Source organism: Talpa europaea (genome assembly GCF_964194135.1).
Source record: "Talpa europaea genome assembly, chromosome: 15".
Lineage (NCBI taxonomy): Eukaryota > Metazoa > Chordata > Mammalia > Eulipotyphla > Talpidae > Talpa > Talpa europaea.
The window spans coordinates 26,534,649-26,550,811 of record NC_140083.1 but is presented as its reverse complement, the minus strand read 5'-3'; the positions used below and the strand labels follow the sequence as shown (position 1 = coordinate 26,550,811).

General features: G+C 34.2%; 1 protein-coding gene across 10 annotated transcripts in view; it reads right to left on the bottom strand.

The window, feature by feature from the left end:
* PPFIA2 (PTPRF interacting protein alpha 2) overlaps positions 1-16,163 on the bottom strand; it is a gene marked incomplete at both ends in the record, with an annotated part of 353,793 nt that overhangs the window by 49,092 nt on the left and 288,538 nt on the right. For 7 of the 10 annotated variants that reach the window (XM_084254528.1, XM_084254531.1, XM_084254532.1 and 4 more), the window contains 5 exons: positions 6,980-7,134; positions 8,348-8,478; positions 8,905-8,934; positions 12,259-12,496; positions 14,375-14,595. In XM_084254528.1, the coding sequence (XP_084110654.1) occupies positions 6,980-7,134; positions 8,348-8,478; positions 8,905-8,934; positions 12,259-12,496; positions 14,375-14,595 (775 nt within the window). The remainder of the gene's footprint in view (positions 1-6,979; positions 7,135-8,347; positions 8,479-8,904; positions 8,935-12,258; positions 12,497-14,374; positions 14,596-16,163) is intronic. The other 3 variants (XM_084254530.1, XM_084254534.1, XM_084254536.1) reach the window with 1 other exon arrangement.

The following is a 16,163-nucleotide window of genomic DNA, read 5'->3' as shown; positions in this document are numbered from 1 at the left end:
CACACCATCTAGGAACAAGGCAAATATTTGGGTAAAGGCCAGCATAGCCACCCAAATTTTGTGTGTAGAAATGTACTTGTTAAGGGCCTCCCCTGGTGGCGCAGCGGTTGAGCGATGGGTGTGAGGCTGCCTGCAGCCTCTGCAGCACCGGTTTGACCCCTGGCCGCCGACGAGGGTCGCATGGAAAAAAAAAAAAAAGAAATGTACTTGCTAAATAATTTTTATACAATATGAATGCTATTTTTGTCACTTTGAAATTATCTTCTTTATTATGCTAAATATAGCAGGTCAATGAGTTCAAACAATTTTAATACAATCAAGCAGAGTAGATAAGGAAAAGGTAATTGCAATTTTAGCAGGCAAAAAAATCCTCAAAATAGTTTCTCATATGCATTTAAGAAAATTTGCAAAAGTAGTTATTATTTCTTTTACTCAGTGATATATATGCACTTTTGTATGCAAATGTGTACATAATTTTATATAACTGGGGATTCTATATTTCAATGTTTAATATATTTTTCTTTCTACTGTTTTTTTTTCCACCACTTTTCTGGATTCAGTTCTATTTGAGCTGTTTTCTAATCTTGTAAATCTTTGTTGTTGTTTTTTTTTTTTGAAAATGTCTTTGTTTTTGATTTCTGTTTCCTTTCTTGTAATGTGTCAATGGCCCCTTCTTTATCCTTACCATTCACTTCTAGCATCAGCTTGGTTAATCACATTTACTCCATTCTTTTCTTTATAGTCTTTATTAGGGTTCTCTAGACAACTAGAGTTTCCCAGGCAGTAAAGCCAGGGATGCATTAAGATTAGATGAAGCAGATAATTCCCCTAGGAGCAAATGTTTTATAACATCCCTACTTCTCCACTCTGTCACCAGTTCCCTAAACTGGTAAGCTGCCTCTGTAGCATGGGACCTGATTACTCTGCTCCTAACTCTTGCTGCTGCTTGGACACTTGACCTGGAACTTAGACCATGTCATCTGTGTGCTTTCCTATTTGAAATTCTAGCTTGGCTTCAAGTTGCTGCCTCCCGATCTCTGCATTCCTAGTCTTTTCATGACCAGGTAAGCTGACCTTCAGTTTTGTTTTTTTCCTTTATTTGATCATTTGGTTTCACATTCCTGACCCCAGCCAGTACATTTTTCCTAAGGAACCACAGGAAAAAATCCAACTTCTTTTCCATCACATTCCCCTTGGAGTTTATTCTTTCATGTGGCTTCAGTGCCCTTTTCTCAGAGATAAGTCCTACATGAAATTCTAGTGTAGCCAGATCCTTTCCATTTTCAACAAAAAAGAAAAAAAACCTGTAGGATAAATCAAGTGATTATCAAGTATTTTTTTTTCCCTTTTTAAGATTTATTTATTTATTTATTTATACAAGCACTGGATATAGTCAGAAGCGCAGGAGGGTGAGAGAATTCACCAGAGCCAGAGCGGGGAGCAGAGCAGGCAGAAGGACTGAAGTACATTGCTGAGGGGAGCAACGGGCGGCCGGAGAGGTCTGCGCGCCATGTGGGACCTTCCTCTGGTGGCCTGGGAGCAGCCGGGGATCGAACCGGTGCCGCAGCTTCACAACCCAGCGCTCAACCACTGCGCCACCAGGGAGGCCCTCTTATCAAGTGTTTTAAATGCCACCTGCCATGTGGGTGCCCCGGGCTGAAGGGCATGGGTACAGGATAAAGGGCACACGCACCTTTGATTATGGACACCTGGGCCCAGAAAGCATGGGGCATGTGCATGCATAAATGTGCACACTTGTGCCTAGAGGGGAGGGATAAAGCTAGTGGTGGCAACACAACGAGGAGGTTGCCTCTGAGGTGAGAATACCAGATGACCACCAGAGAGAGGCCAGAGAAGAAGGGGGTGGCTGGGAGACTCGGTTGCCTGCCTGCCTCCTAGCCCCTCCTAGCCCCTCTGCCCAGCCTCCCTACCTGGTATGCCCATGTACCTGGTTCCCTGAGAGAGCATTAAAATTCTGTAAAATTCACCTAGGGCTCCAAGACTCTATCCATCTGCCCGAATCCACAGTGAACCTGCCCCATGCATGCTTGCACTAGACACCCTGAGACTAAAAATTAGGAGTAAGTGGAACTGAACTCTAATGACTGAGCTGCACTCCTTCAGACTGTTAATTCACCACATTGCTTTCCCTTTCTAGGATTAACTGTTGATTCACTGATTTGCACCCCTCTTTATGATTAACTGTTAACTATTTTCACTTGCATTTCACTTGCATTCACGGACTCCTGGAGGTTTGTGTTATGTTCCTAGTAAAATTCTCTGTGTCTCTCTGAGTTGATAGCACCATCAGAAACAAACCTGCTAACTGCTGAGAAAACACCCTGTGGGGAAGTCAAACACCTTGACTCCTGTCACCTGGACAGTCTGTCACCTACTTGGATATGGAAATGTGAAGCCCTGTTCTCTCACATTCTTCTTCCCTTATAGGGAAACTGGTTGTTTCGGGGTGCCTATCCTGTCAACTCCTTTGAAGACCTCGAATAAAACTCCTTCATGTAAAGACAATTCTCATGATTCAGTTTCACTTTCTGGGTGTGAGCTAAAGACCCAGTTAAGTCATTTTCACTAGGCTGGCACCTTTTCAATTCTGTACACTTAGGTGTTCCTACTGGAATCAACTACATCCAGGGAGGGGGAAATTAATAATCTGAACTCCTGACTGACATGTCTATATCTGTAACAAGAACATTTGTAATGTATTTTGTATTTCTTTTTACTTGAGTTGCTTATTTTACTTCTTCATGCATTCTTGTCTTAGTCTCAAGAAATTACGAATACTTTGAAATTATCATGTGTTTCTACATACACAAAAAAGAAATTATCATGTTTTAAATTTCATTTCATTCCTAAACATATTCCATGATACTAGGAAGTCAATGTAAATTTATTTTTTTAATTAAGATAACAATGATTTACATCATTGTTTTATACATGCATTGTTACGGTAAATGATTCATGGTATATGTTTTGGAGAAAGCAATGTTTCTACATATAGGGTTTATATGGAAGAGAGTCACAGATTTGGGATTACTAGGATTAAAGTAGATTTTAAATATCACCCAATCCAGCCACCTTTACAAGGCTCAAATCCCTTTACAACAGTGCTTCCTAGTTTTTGCTTGTCAATCTCTAATAACAGAGAACTCAAAACCTCACAAGCTAGCTCTTTTGTATATAATTCTGACACTTCAGTATTCTTTCTTATATTGAGATAGAGTCAATGTCTCTACAACTTGAACACTTTCCTTATAATTTTGTATTCTCACTCAACAATGAAAAGACCAACAGTTCTTCCACATTACACATCTGTAAACAACTTGTAATCAGTCATTCAGATAAGTCAACAAGGAGAATAAACACATTCATTTACATATCTACTCTTCAAATGATTTAAACTGGTGACATCAGTTTTCTTTACCCCTCTAATCTTCCTCCATGGTTCTGATATGCTTCTAAAAGTGTACATCCAGAAGTGGATACTGTTTCTTGGCTAACTGTTATATTACAGCAGAGTAGAATAGAAAAGACTTCCTCTTCTATTCTAGTACTGTATGTCTAGCAATGAGGCATGAATTTATTAACTAATATATTGGCTTTAGAATCACAAGAACCTTCTAAATTTTTCTTATAAAATATGCTCTATCTGAAGAGGTGTGATCCTCTAGCTCTGAATCACACACAGTACTGTAAACCAATGTTACCTCAATAAAAAATAAAAAATCAGAAAAAAATGCAAATAAATCCTTAATACCTATACTTTTAGAGTAGGAAATTTTGAACCCTTCATTTCTTACCTTTTTGACATAGTCTTGAGGAACAAGACTAATATCTTCATTTGGGATTCCAATCCATATCAGTAGTCCACAAATTGATGTTTGTGCTATTGAAATGTCCATGGCCAGGTGACTGGGGGTTATGGTGACCAAGGACAGAGTGAATCCTAATCGTGCCATTAGAAACCTTGATCCAAGGTGGCATCACTCTACTCATCAGCACTCTTATTGGAACTTTATTCATTCAGTTATAAATCCCACCTAATTTTTTTTCATTACCAGGCCCCATTTTGACATCTTGTCCACAGGGACTTCAAGAGTCAAACTCACCCACTGCCTTTACTGCTCAGTTACTAAGTAACTTTGTCAAGGAAACAAATGAGTTTTGTCTGACATGGCTATTTTTAACACAGCTTGATTTGCTTTATTTCAAAATAGGTTAAGGCCTTCACATAAAATTAAAAATCAAGCCAGTCAGGATTCTAATTACTAATGCAGAATCCTGGAACTTGGTGTTGAGACCCCTTGTTCCTAGTAGTCCTGACAAAATGCCAAAGTTATCAAAGTATAACTTTTCTGAGCTAGAAGTAAACTGGGTTTGGTTTGGTTTTAAATAAAAGTTTATGTATGTTTATGTACTCTCTATTTTACAAGACTGAAAGCTTCTCAATGACAACAGCCAAGCTTTAGTCATTTTCTTAAAGTATTAATATTCTGCAATCAATATTGGTTTCAATGTGAGCTTTTCCCCTCAAAATAGAAATAAATAAATGACCTTGAATTATCTACATTTTTATTCCTCAAAATCTCAACTCTCTTAGCTACAAAGATCTTTTGTTAATGTCTCTTTTCTGGGTGAAATCTTTCTCATAGGTAAGCAGACAGAGGCAAGAAAGAGAGAGCTTTTGATTAGTTCTACTTATTTGTCTTTTATTCATATGAGATAAACAACTTTATTCATTTTCTTTAAATTGTAAAATTACTGAGTTAAAAACATAATAATGATTTTATCATTTTTCTTTTTCTGGGCAGTTTTTCCAATTACTGGTTTATTTTGGGTAATGTTCTTCCTAACACTGTTCTTATACGTCTATGTCACTTGCTGATAACAACTGTTAAATATTACTAGTTTTTGACATGGCAGGCGTTGATGAAAATACAATTGTAATTGGTTTCCTTCTCATCTGTTTTGACAGTGAGACACAAAGCCACTGAAAATATGTAATAAAGCTTAAGTTTCAAGAAAGTTCTATATTTTTCTAAACTATATATCTTGGATACATTTATTTTTGACAGAATATTGTTGATAAAATTGTTAATAATTCCTCATGAAAGCCAAATATAAAATAAAAATAGAAGTTGAAAGGGATAATGTTATCTGAAATAAGTCTGAAGGAGAAAGATAAACACCAGATGATGTCACTAATGTGTAGAATATAAAATAACTAAATTAGTAGCTGAAAAACTAACACTGATAGCTGATTACAGAACTGAAGCACCAAGAGGGAAAAGGAATACGGGAGTTGTAAGAACAAAGAGGGTAAAAAGCACTTTGGTGGTAATACCTAATGGGGGTATCCAAATATTATCTCAATTAAAAATAAATAAAAATCTTTATTTAAAAAAAGAAAATAGAAATGAAAAAAGCAAATAAATGCATTTTAAATGAGAAATGTAAATTACAGAGCTAAAGATGAAAATATATGTTGAAATAGGAGTATGTAAAATGATTGCTATGTTAGCAAAATAAATATTTCAAAATAACTCTACACTATTATGAATTATACTATAATATATTGGAAATGACACAAATAATTTGGGGAGACTCTAATTAGTTGTCAAATAAAATGAAAGAAAATTTAAAAGTCTTTTTTAATATGAAAAAATCTTTCCCTATGCAATAAAATGTTTTATAGCCTAAGGGGTTCTTCTCTTGAGAGATATAAATCCAAAGAGGATTTAATTCTCCGGCTGAATAACACTATATCACACAGCTGAGTGCATATCAGTTTCCCATGGCTTCTGATGCTTTGTGTGGGTTTCAAGCTGTGGAAGTTAGGAAATGCATTTTGAAATAATACCACTATTGTAAATCTGCAAACATGAACATTATTATAAAAAATTCCTTTAGTGCCATTGCAGGAAAGTAAGCATGGGGATTGAAGCATTACATGCAAGTAATCATCCCTTTATTTGAGAAACAAAAACAAATGCTAAGAAATTTGTTAACATTCTCTTCAGAATGGAGAAGTTAACTCTTTTCCCAATTTTTTTACTCTAGTTCTAAGTTAAATAGAAGGAAAAGAGGAAGAAAAAGAAGATGCAATAAAGAATAACAAAGACATTAAAAGAAATTTTAAATAAAAAAGATATATAGTGAAGACACCCAAAAAAATGTCAATAGTATGCATCATCATTTCACCTGGGGAGGCTGATAATGGCAGCCTGTATCTTGATTTGTACTGTAGTCTTGCTCCTTCATCCCAGACTTCCTTGGTCCCTTCTATCCCTTTCTTCTATTTCCATGCCAGAAGGCGCCTTAGACTTGTGGCAAGTTTTCAGGCCTCAGCGGCCCTGCTTAGGGTGAGTCCTGTTTGCCTTGGCATTTACCCTCAAAGGGATGGGTAACTTTGGGGGTTTTATGGGGAAAAATTTTTACACTATATTCTCTCCTTTCTATTGCACACTAATTCTCTATTACACACTAATTCTATTAAAGTTCTTTTCTATTGAAGGTGTTATGCAGTAAGAGTATGTTTGTCTTTATGTGGCAAATGGCCAAACCCATTTAGAGCAGGCAGGTTTGGGAGTTCCAGCGTGCCCCTCATTCTATCCACTAACAAAATTACCAAGACATTGTTTATTCATTGATAAATAAATGCAGCAGTGATAACACTTGCCTTATAAGATCCTTCTCTATAACAGAGTTAGCATTAAATAAATTTAAACTGTTATTAACAGATAAATCAAAAGATCTGAATATTTTACAATATTCTTACCTTCTAACTTTTGTTAGGCATTATTTAGCTATTTTGCATTTGCAGTACGGGGATTATTTTTTTTTTTTTTAAAGTTTTTCCAGCAGGAAAAAGAAGTGAGGAGAAGAGTAATGAAGTGAAACACAGATGAATACTCAGAAGTCACTGAAATGAGGGGCAGTGGAAAGTCAACACACACATACTTACGGAGCTGCCCAAGTCGAGCTTTCTCTTTTTTACCAAACAAACGTCCTATTGAAGACTTGATTCCTCTCTTCTTAGGGGCTTTGTGAAGAGAGTCTTGGCTGCTGTTGGCACTGCCAAGCCCAAGGCTCTCTGGCTCAAGGGACGAAGATAAACTACTGCAAAACACAAGAGGGCAAGCTGTTTTGATGCAGCCTCCATGAGGTACACAAGATTTGTTTCCATGTTAAAGGTCCAAAAGGGAGAACAAGTAAAGTTTAATGTTATCTTCTCCCTTTATTCTTTTGTTTCCTCTAAGACATACTAAAGTGTGGTTTTCTCAGTCTCATGTCCTCGGGCTATCAAAACATCTCTAGAAAACTCTCTTCCTGGTGACTATTTTTACCTAATTTTTGTGCAAGTTCTAGTCAATGAATTAGGTTGGCACATTAACTGCATGTTAAACAACCTTCTATTACTAGTACTTGACCCTTTTTGGAAGTTTGGTTTTTTTCAACCTTACATAAATATTTAAACATAGCTAATAATGATGGCCCTCCCTGGTGGCTCAAGGGGTTAAACATAGCGCTGTGAAGCTATCCACAGCCTATGCAGTATCAGTTCAATCCCTCAGCCCGCCAGGGAGCTACCCACATGGCATAGCAGACATGTCCTGTCTGTCTCACCTGCTGCTCCCCTCAGCAGTGTATTTTGGTAGGTCCGCCTGTTCTGTCCCCCGCTCTGTCTCTGGTGAATACTTTCACCCCTGCACCTCTGGCCTATACCCCAGTTCTTGCATGCATAAATAAATAAATCTTAAAAAAAAAGAAAATCAAATATTTCCCCATGTAAATTTACCTTTTTCTTTAATATTTTGGTAAATGTTTAAGAACTTTGTCTGAGAAGCCATCATAGTTGAAAACCACCACGCCCATAGAGTGGAATATATCCTAAACTGCCCAAAATAAACAAGGCACAATCATGTACTTTTCAGATCTTTATCACTCTTCGAGACTTTCAACCAACTTTATGGTCTTATCCTAGAATCCCTTTAGCTTTTTGTTACTATTCCTAAGAAATCCATCTTCTAACCTGACTCCATTTTAACAGGAAATACATACTAAAAATTAAAAAAAGCTTGTATACATACTGGCTAGCAACAAGACCAGAAATACACAATTAATTTCAAAACTAAAAATTTGATCTCAGTATCAAAATTTGTTTTTATCAAAAGTGATATTGAGCAGAAGGATCAGGACAATACCCCAGTGGAAAATTCTAGTTCGAATAAAACTTTACATATAAATTTTTAAGGATTTTGTTTGACATCACTGAAAGGAAGAAGAATATTGTGGGATGGAGATAAAGTGCAGAGTACAAAGAGAGTCATACCTTCGGGCATCATTGTGGTAGGAAGAAGGGAGTGTGTGAGTCATCCTAATAGCTCTAGGGGTAGGGGGAGGAGAAGTTTCACATTTAATTGTTGCTTTATCCTCCCTACCATCTTCTTCCACCACTGCAATCTAGAAGAAGAAGGAAAAAAAAAAGCCAGATGAATTTTTTCTAAATTTCAGCTGAAACTGATGGAATTAGAGAATTACTAAAGTAAGACTATTTGAGTAATTGTAATATAAAACCAAAACCAAACAAAAGTCTTAGGGCATATAGATTCTTTTAGACATATATTTACATTATTAAAGAGTATGAATTTCACAACTGATTAAAAGTTTAAAAAACACAAACCCAGTACAAAAAAAAATTATGTAGGAGTAAATAAATTTAATCATTGCTATAGAAATCATAAATAAGTTTATTTCCAGCATTTGCTCTTAAGACCATATTAAATAGCACTTAGTTAATAAAATACTTCAACTAGGGGGAATAATATGGTCATTCTTTCATAGAAAGAATATAATATTTAGTAACCATGTAAAAAATATTTACAATACCTTTCTCCGATGTTTCCTAAGATCACTTGGCTGTGATTGGCAGTAATAAAAAAAAAAATAAGAGAACTAGTTAATGATTGTCATTTGACTACAAGTTTAAATAGTATGTGTAACTTGGCTATCATTTTTTTCATTTTATTCCTTTCTAATTATTAATTATTAAGGCATTCTTCTCAGAAGTTGCTTTAGACAGGGAGTTTCCTAAATGGCATGGAAGAGAATGTGTCTTTGTTACGTGGCCATGTGTACATGCATAAAATATGAGACATTGCATCCTTGGGAATATAACACACATATGGAGTAAGCTAGCCAGAAATAAATTTGGGAATAAATAGTCCCTAGGGAATAGAGATACACATAAAGAAAACTATGCATGAAGATTCAATGTAAGGACCTGTATTTTATAGACACTCCCTTTTGCCCCATCTGTGTAGAACCTAGGGCCTCCTTTGGAAAGGTTTGCTTTTCCTGTAGGATCTCAGACTTCTTGGCATTCTAACAAACACAAATGCCAAGAGCTCTGAACTTGAACATGTTTCTGGGGGCTCCTGTTTTCTTGACAATGTTTCTTAAAAGAACTTTAAAATAGTTTTTTTTAAGATTCCAAAAGAATGTTTTTCATCTTTGTTAATTTTTCTTAGGTAGGTAAACAATTTTTATACTGTTCCATTATATTTTATACTTTTGTTGCTATTGAAATATTTACCTCATTTGATATTATAATTAGACATTGCTTGCATAAATATATATTATTCTAAAAGAACTATGGTAAGGTTAAAGTAAATATGGTATGTTCTATTATCAGAACAAATAATGTTTTCAAAACATATAAACATATACAATACTAATATAATGTCTTTTCAATATCTAAATTTCTGTCTGTGAAGTTTCTAATCTTCCTCTGAATAGTCAAACATGAATTATATTCAAGAAAATTATTTTCCTTTGGTATTTCCTACCTGTAAGAACATTTATCCATCTTTTATTGTGACAATGATGAATTTAGTTACCAAGTTTTAGGTCACCAAGTTCACTAGGTGATAAGGACTTCCTAGATTTCATTTCTTGATTTTTCTGACATTTATCAAGAATTTTAAATATGTTTTTTAGCCTTCAGGAAATATCCTGAAGTACTCTAATTATCTGTAAGTACTCTAATTATTATGTAACACTAGTCATTTACCTCTAGCTTATTTATGACTAACTGCTCACTAAAATTCATAGAAGCACAGCATCCATTTCACACATATAAAATGTTTAAAATGATGACAAATATTTTACTATCATTATAAAAACAACACTGCCAATAATTATGATGCTAATATTTATTAAAATACTTAAGAGGGTAAAATACCATGTTTTAAAAATATAAAGAAATAATAGCAGTAAAGAAATAAACCAAAGTTTTCTTATCTTGAATGCTGACTAAGTTGTATTTTGTGGGCCAAGATGGTTATTGTAGTTTTGGGAATAAGCAGATCATCAACACACATGTAGAGAACATTACATATTCAGAAACTAACAGAGAGAGCATAATTTTATTTAATAAAATCATATGAGTAGCTCTGAGATTTCTAAAATAAGATCAAGGTGCAGTGCAGTTCAATATATTGGGTTAGTATATCTTAGGACATTGGCTAAGAGTTTGTGCTGTATCTAGGCAGAGTCAATTCTGATTAATAGGTCTTTGTTGTGATAGACTATTTTTTGTGCTATTTTAAAAATATTTTTCATACTAAGTGGGAAATGAGCATAGAATAGAGACTCAATAACTGAACAAGATAAATGTTTCCTTCTTTTTAAATTTTCTTCACCATCTCTCCTTTAGGTAGGTTTTAATGCATGGAAGTCTCCAAAGAGTTTAAATATGGGAAATATTGCCTCACCTTGTAAATAATTTCCTGTTTCAATTCTCAGTTGGAAAATTAAAGAAAAAATTCTAAACTTACATATATAGCAGAAATTTTGTGGTGATAAAATAAAATAAAGTTTTCTCTTAGGTTTGAGAGCATTAAATATCTATATATTCACAATATATAAATATATTCAAAATATATGTTTACATCCATGTGCATTTATAGAAATTGTAATGAAAATAATAGAATTTATTAGTCACAATATACATTATTGCAAAATATCTAATTAAAAACACCATTTAAAAAGTAAAATGAATTTTTTGTTCAGTTATTAGACACACACACACACACACATTGTATATTACTTTGTAGACCAAAAACACTATACACAATTTTTATTCTTCTATAGTACCATTCATTTCCCCTCTATTTGTTATGTTTGTCCTAGATTTTACAGCATATAAACTATTATTTGTCCTATTTATATCCTAATTAATCTCTATTCCCAAAGCTTTATTTTTAATTGGAAATTTACTGTTTTAATAATATAGTTTTATCATTCATTGCCAAAACATAAATGTTGCTCCATAAAAAGTTCAGAATATTTTTCATTATTTTTGTAATTTCAACATATTTCCAGATAATTACAGAAACAAAACACCATAGTACATGCTTCTGTGTTAGCAAATTTGAAGAAAAATCTAGTTCCATTTACTAGCTGTGCTAAACACAATTACCTCATGCTCTCAAAACCTCAGTCATTGAGCTCTTTATTGAAATATTGTCCGCAAAATATCAAATGTTATCATGAGAATTAAGTAACCAAACATCAGGATATTCAGCTGTTTTTCCAGCCATCATTTCCAGAAGTTTTTTTTGCTTTTTTAACCGGGAGCACTTCGAATTTTTATTCAATTATGTTCAGAGGACTTCATAATTTAGACTTCCAATTTTTAATCTCAAGTATAAAGATAAATAAAAAAGAATTGAATTAAAAAATATAAAAAATATCATCAGATTCTAAAAATATATTTGAAAATTGCTGCTCTTGCTTTTGATGATTCTTCTTAATAAATTATAGTATGTACATATAAAACTATAACCTCTATGTTAGCATATTGAAGCAATTATAATATATTTTTTGTTATTTATTTTATTAGGAAGAAATACCCAGTCTCAATTTACTCATTTATGTCATCAGCAAAAATGTATTTAATGGTTTAAGTCATTTAGATTTCTAGGGGAAGATTTAGATTCTGGATCTTCCATTCACTTACTACGTAGTCTTCGAAAAGCTATGCAGATGTAGGCTACATTTCTTCACCTAATAATGGAATTAGAAATTGAACCAACCACATAAAGTTGTTGTGAAAAGAATAACCAAAAAAAGCAATACAACACACAGAAAGTTCGAAGACTAGAAGATAGACCCAGTAAATTTCAGAAACTGCATCATTAATCCTAATGGGGGAAACGTTTTCTCCACACAACATCATACCAGTGTCATGACTCCCATCCGGTCCATCTCCCTGGCAGGACTCCTCGGGGTGAGCTTTGGCGTTGAGTGTCCACTGGGGGGAGATGAACTGGCCAGCGAAGAAGCTGTAACTGAGGCAGTGATGGAGGTACCTGGGTGGACCCTCGCCAAGTTCAAACCTTCCAGACTCACACTAGCCACTCTATTCTCAATTTCTTCAGCACGTAACTCTGTAGATTCTTTTTCTTCCTGAATTAACCTAAAATAGAGAGTTTGCTTTTGATCCATTATATGCTGCTAGAATAGTAATTGGAATTCACATAAGACAATAAAGCCTACTCTTTCAACATTTTATGTCTAATGTAATTGTTTTCATCTTTTTATTTTGTCTAGCAATGTATTTTTTAATAAATTCCTGGGACTTCCTGGCTGAAGTTTAGAAAATCCTTCTTTTCATATAATATATATTTCCCCCCTACTTTCAATTTGATGTTTTTCTATATTAGCACTGGCTAAAGCTGCCTTTTTTACAAGTATTTTTTAAATGATGCCATTTAAGATTGTCTATATCTTCTTTAAAGATTCACTTATATCTTTTTTCTGTTTTTTAACTGAAGCAACATTGTATTATAACATAATTGTATTATAATATTGTATTATAACATAATTCAGGTGTGCATTACTGAAAAGCAATAGGTGTATATACTACAGCAAGATGCTGCTAGTTAATTTTTGGCCCTCATCTTAATCTTCCATTCAAACTCAGTTTCCAACAAAAAGGAGATTTTCAGAAATTCAGATTCCAATAGAATGAATCATGAATCTTACCTCACACTCAGTGAAAAAGTATAGTTGATAGAATTCCAATAAATGGTCATTCATAATTATCATTTGGCCAAATGAAGCCTGGAGTCTTTCTAGTTTTTTAAAAGATTTATTTTATTTATACAAGAACTGGGGTACAGGCCAGAAGCACGGGAGGGTGAGGGGATTCACCAGAGACAGAGTGGGGAGCCGAACAGACAGACGACTGAAAACACTGCTGAGGAGAGCAGCAGGCGAGACAGGAGAGGTCTGCTGTGCCATGTGGGTAGCTCCCTGGCCAGGAATTGAACTAGTGCTGCAGAAGCTGCTGGCAGCTTCCCAGTGCTATGCTCAACCTGCTGTGCCACCAGGAGGCCCCCTGGAGTCTTTTTAATATTAATATCTACCTTGCCAAGTTGCCTTAAATAAACACCAAGAAATGTAATAATGTAGGGATCAATAGATAAATTAAAAAGTGCAAAAAAAACCTTTAAAAACTTACTATAAATTTTCTTGAGCAGACAAAGCATTAGCTATTACTCATTTTCTTTAAGTGAGGAAAGCTTCAAGAATATTTGTAAATTGGTTTATTATAAAGACACAAGGAATAAAAAGTTTTAGTTGGGTTGTGTAAAGAAATCATTTAAGTTGAATCTCTCCTGATATTTTTTTCTTAACTACAGTGGTTAACTGTGATCCCCAAGATATATAAACCTTAACTTTATGGTTAAAATCACTGCAAAGTTTTCTTTTTACATATTTACTTTGGAAGATATTTTGTCAGTTTCTTACAAAACTATACATACTCTTACAGTATGATCCATTAATCACTCTCCTCAGTGTTTATCCAAAGGAATTGAAAACTCATGTGCACACAAAACAAACCTCATGGATTTTTAAAAAAAATATTTATTTATTTATTTAGTAGAAGAACTGGAGTGTAGGCCAGAGGTGTGGGGGCGGGGTGAGTAAGAGGGCTCACCAGAGACAGAGTGAGAAGCAGAACAGGTGGATTTACTGATATATTGTGGAGGGGAGCAGTAGGCAAGAGAGGAGAGCTCTGCTGTGCCATGTGGGTTAGTTCCCTGGCTGGGGATCAAACTCAGGACATAGAGGTGATAGTGCTGAGACTTGACCCCTATGGCACCAGGGAGGCCCATTTGCACATGAATGTTTATAGTAGCTTTACTCATAATAGTCAAATATTGGAAGTAATGAACTTAATCCAGTATATACACATGTGGAGTCTCAATGGTGCACACCTGAAGCTTATATACTGTTACAAGTATCAGGTCCTTACTGTCTCAAAAATATCAGTATTAATTGGGCTCACCTGATTTCTTTGTTGATGGCATCCAATTGTTCCTGGAGCATCATGGCTAGAGTTTGGGCATCAGAATGACCACTTGGAGAGAGAAGATCCATTGAGCTAAAAATTGTTTCTCTGTCATCATCATCAATATCAGACATTTCTGTGTCACTTTCAAAATGGTGGCTACTTAGCACTCCAATTTGTTGAGTTCTATTCCACTCATGATCCCCAAGAGATTTTACCTGAATGGCAAATGCACAATTAGCATACTTAACAGATTGCTTATTTTCAAAGCACTATTTGGAGTCTCAACAACAAAAAACCACACCTTGTTATAGCTTACCTGGCAACAGCAGAAGAGACTATGCACATTTTAATTTATCAGTTCAGTAAACTAGTTCTTTGACATCTTAGGTGATGGCAGGTATTAATTGTTAGCATAAATAACACAATTTTAATACACACAGGGATGACAAACTTCCAGGCTGATCTCTCATTCAACCCCAATTCAAGAAAAAAATTAAAGCATTATGTTTGTTACATTTTCTGTTGTTTCCAAATATAACATTCTTTATTGACTTATAGTCAAGCATTCCCATTTCTTCTACTAATTCATTTTATCTATATTTTCTATTATAGGTTGAGGCTGACAAGATTATCACACAACAAAGTATAGAAGAATACTCTTTCTAACATCATTTACACAGATTCTAATGAAGTATTATTTAAAATATTGAAAAGTGATTTAATTTTATCTCTATTGTTCTGGTCACTTAAATATCTCCTTGACTTTTTAATCCTCAGATATGCTAAATTACTTGACAATATTTATTTTAACTAATATAATAAAACTGTCATGTGAAAGAAAGTCTTGTGTAAGTAATAGAGCAGTGGTTTGCAAGCTGCATTCTGAAGGTCTGATAGGATTGGCAGTACAGGGAAAGTGCTAGAGTTGCTGCTTTAAAAAAAAATGGTTTTGGTTTTTGTGATGATGTAAAATAATTTTACGGGAAACACATGCTATTGCCGTGAGTATTTACTTAAGAATTGAAGACCTGAAATAGCATTTTTATTATAAGTCATTCTACTACCAAGTAGTTCTAATTTATCACATAAAAAAGAGAAAACTGAAATAGACTTATCACATTCTTTTCTGTGATTTACACATCCATTCACAAATATTGAATGCCTGCTATGAGAGATTAATATGTAATTAAAAAGTGTCAAGGACCTGTATGTAAATAAGGACAAGTAGGTTATATAGTATTTTGAACACACATAAGTGGAGAAGTGAACAAACTATACTTAGGGCACAAAGGAACTGTATTGCTTCTCTATCAAACATAACTACATACTTACTCAACATGCATGGCCTACAAATTTTAAATTATTTAAAATGAAAGGCTGGAAATGCAGTTCATCATAAATAGTTCTCCATAAGCACTTTTACTTTCAATTGTCTATGTACTTTTTCTTCAAAAACAGTAATTTTTAAAATAGTAATTTATTTGAAATAATTAACTTTAATTAACAATTATGAACACTTTTGCTTAAATACCCAAGAAAACCAAGTAGCAGTATAGAATGGATAAAATCATGGATTTGAACCACACAAATACTCATTTGGATTCTATTGCATTACTTGCCCAATTGAACACTTAATATTTCTGAACTTCAATTTTTTTATATCTGAAATTGACATAAAAACAATAGCCAATGCATAAAGGCATGTGGATAGAAACATGGAAATGCTCAGTTTGACTTCTGGCACATGACTGACATTAGTTACAGTTTTAAAATTATGTCATAT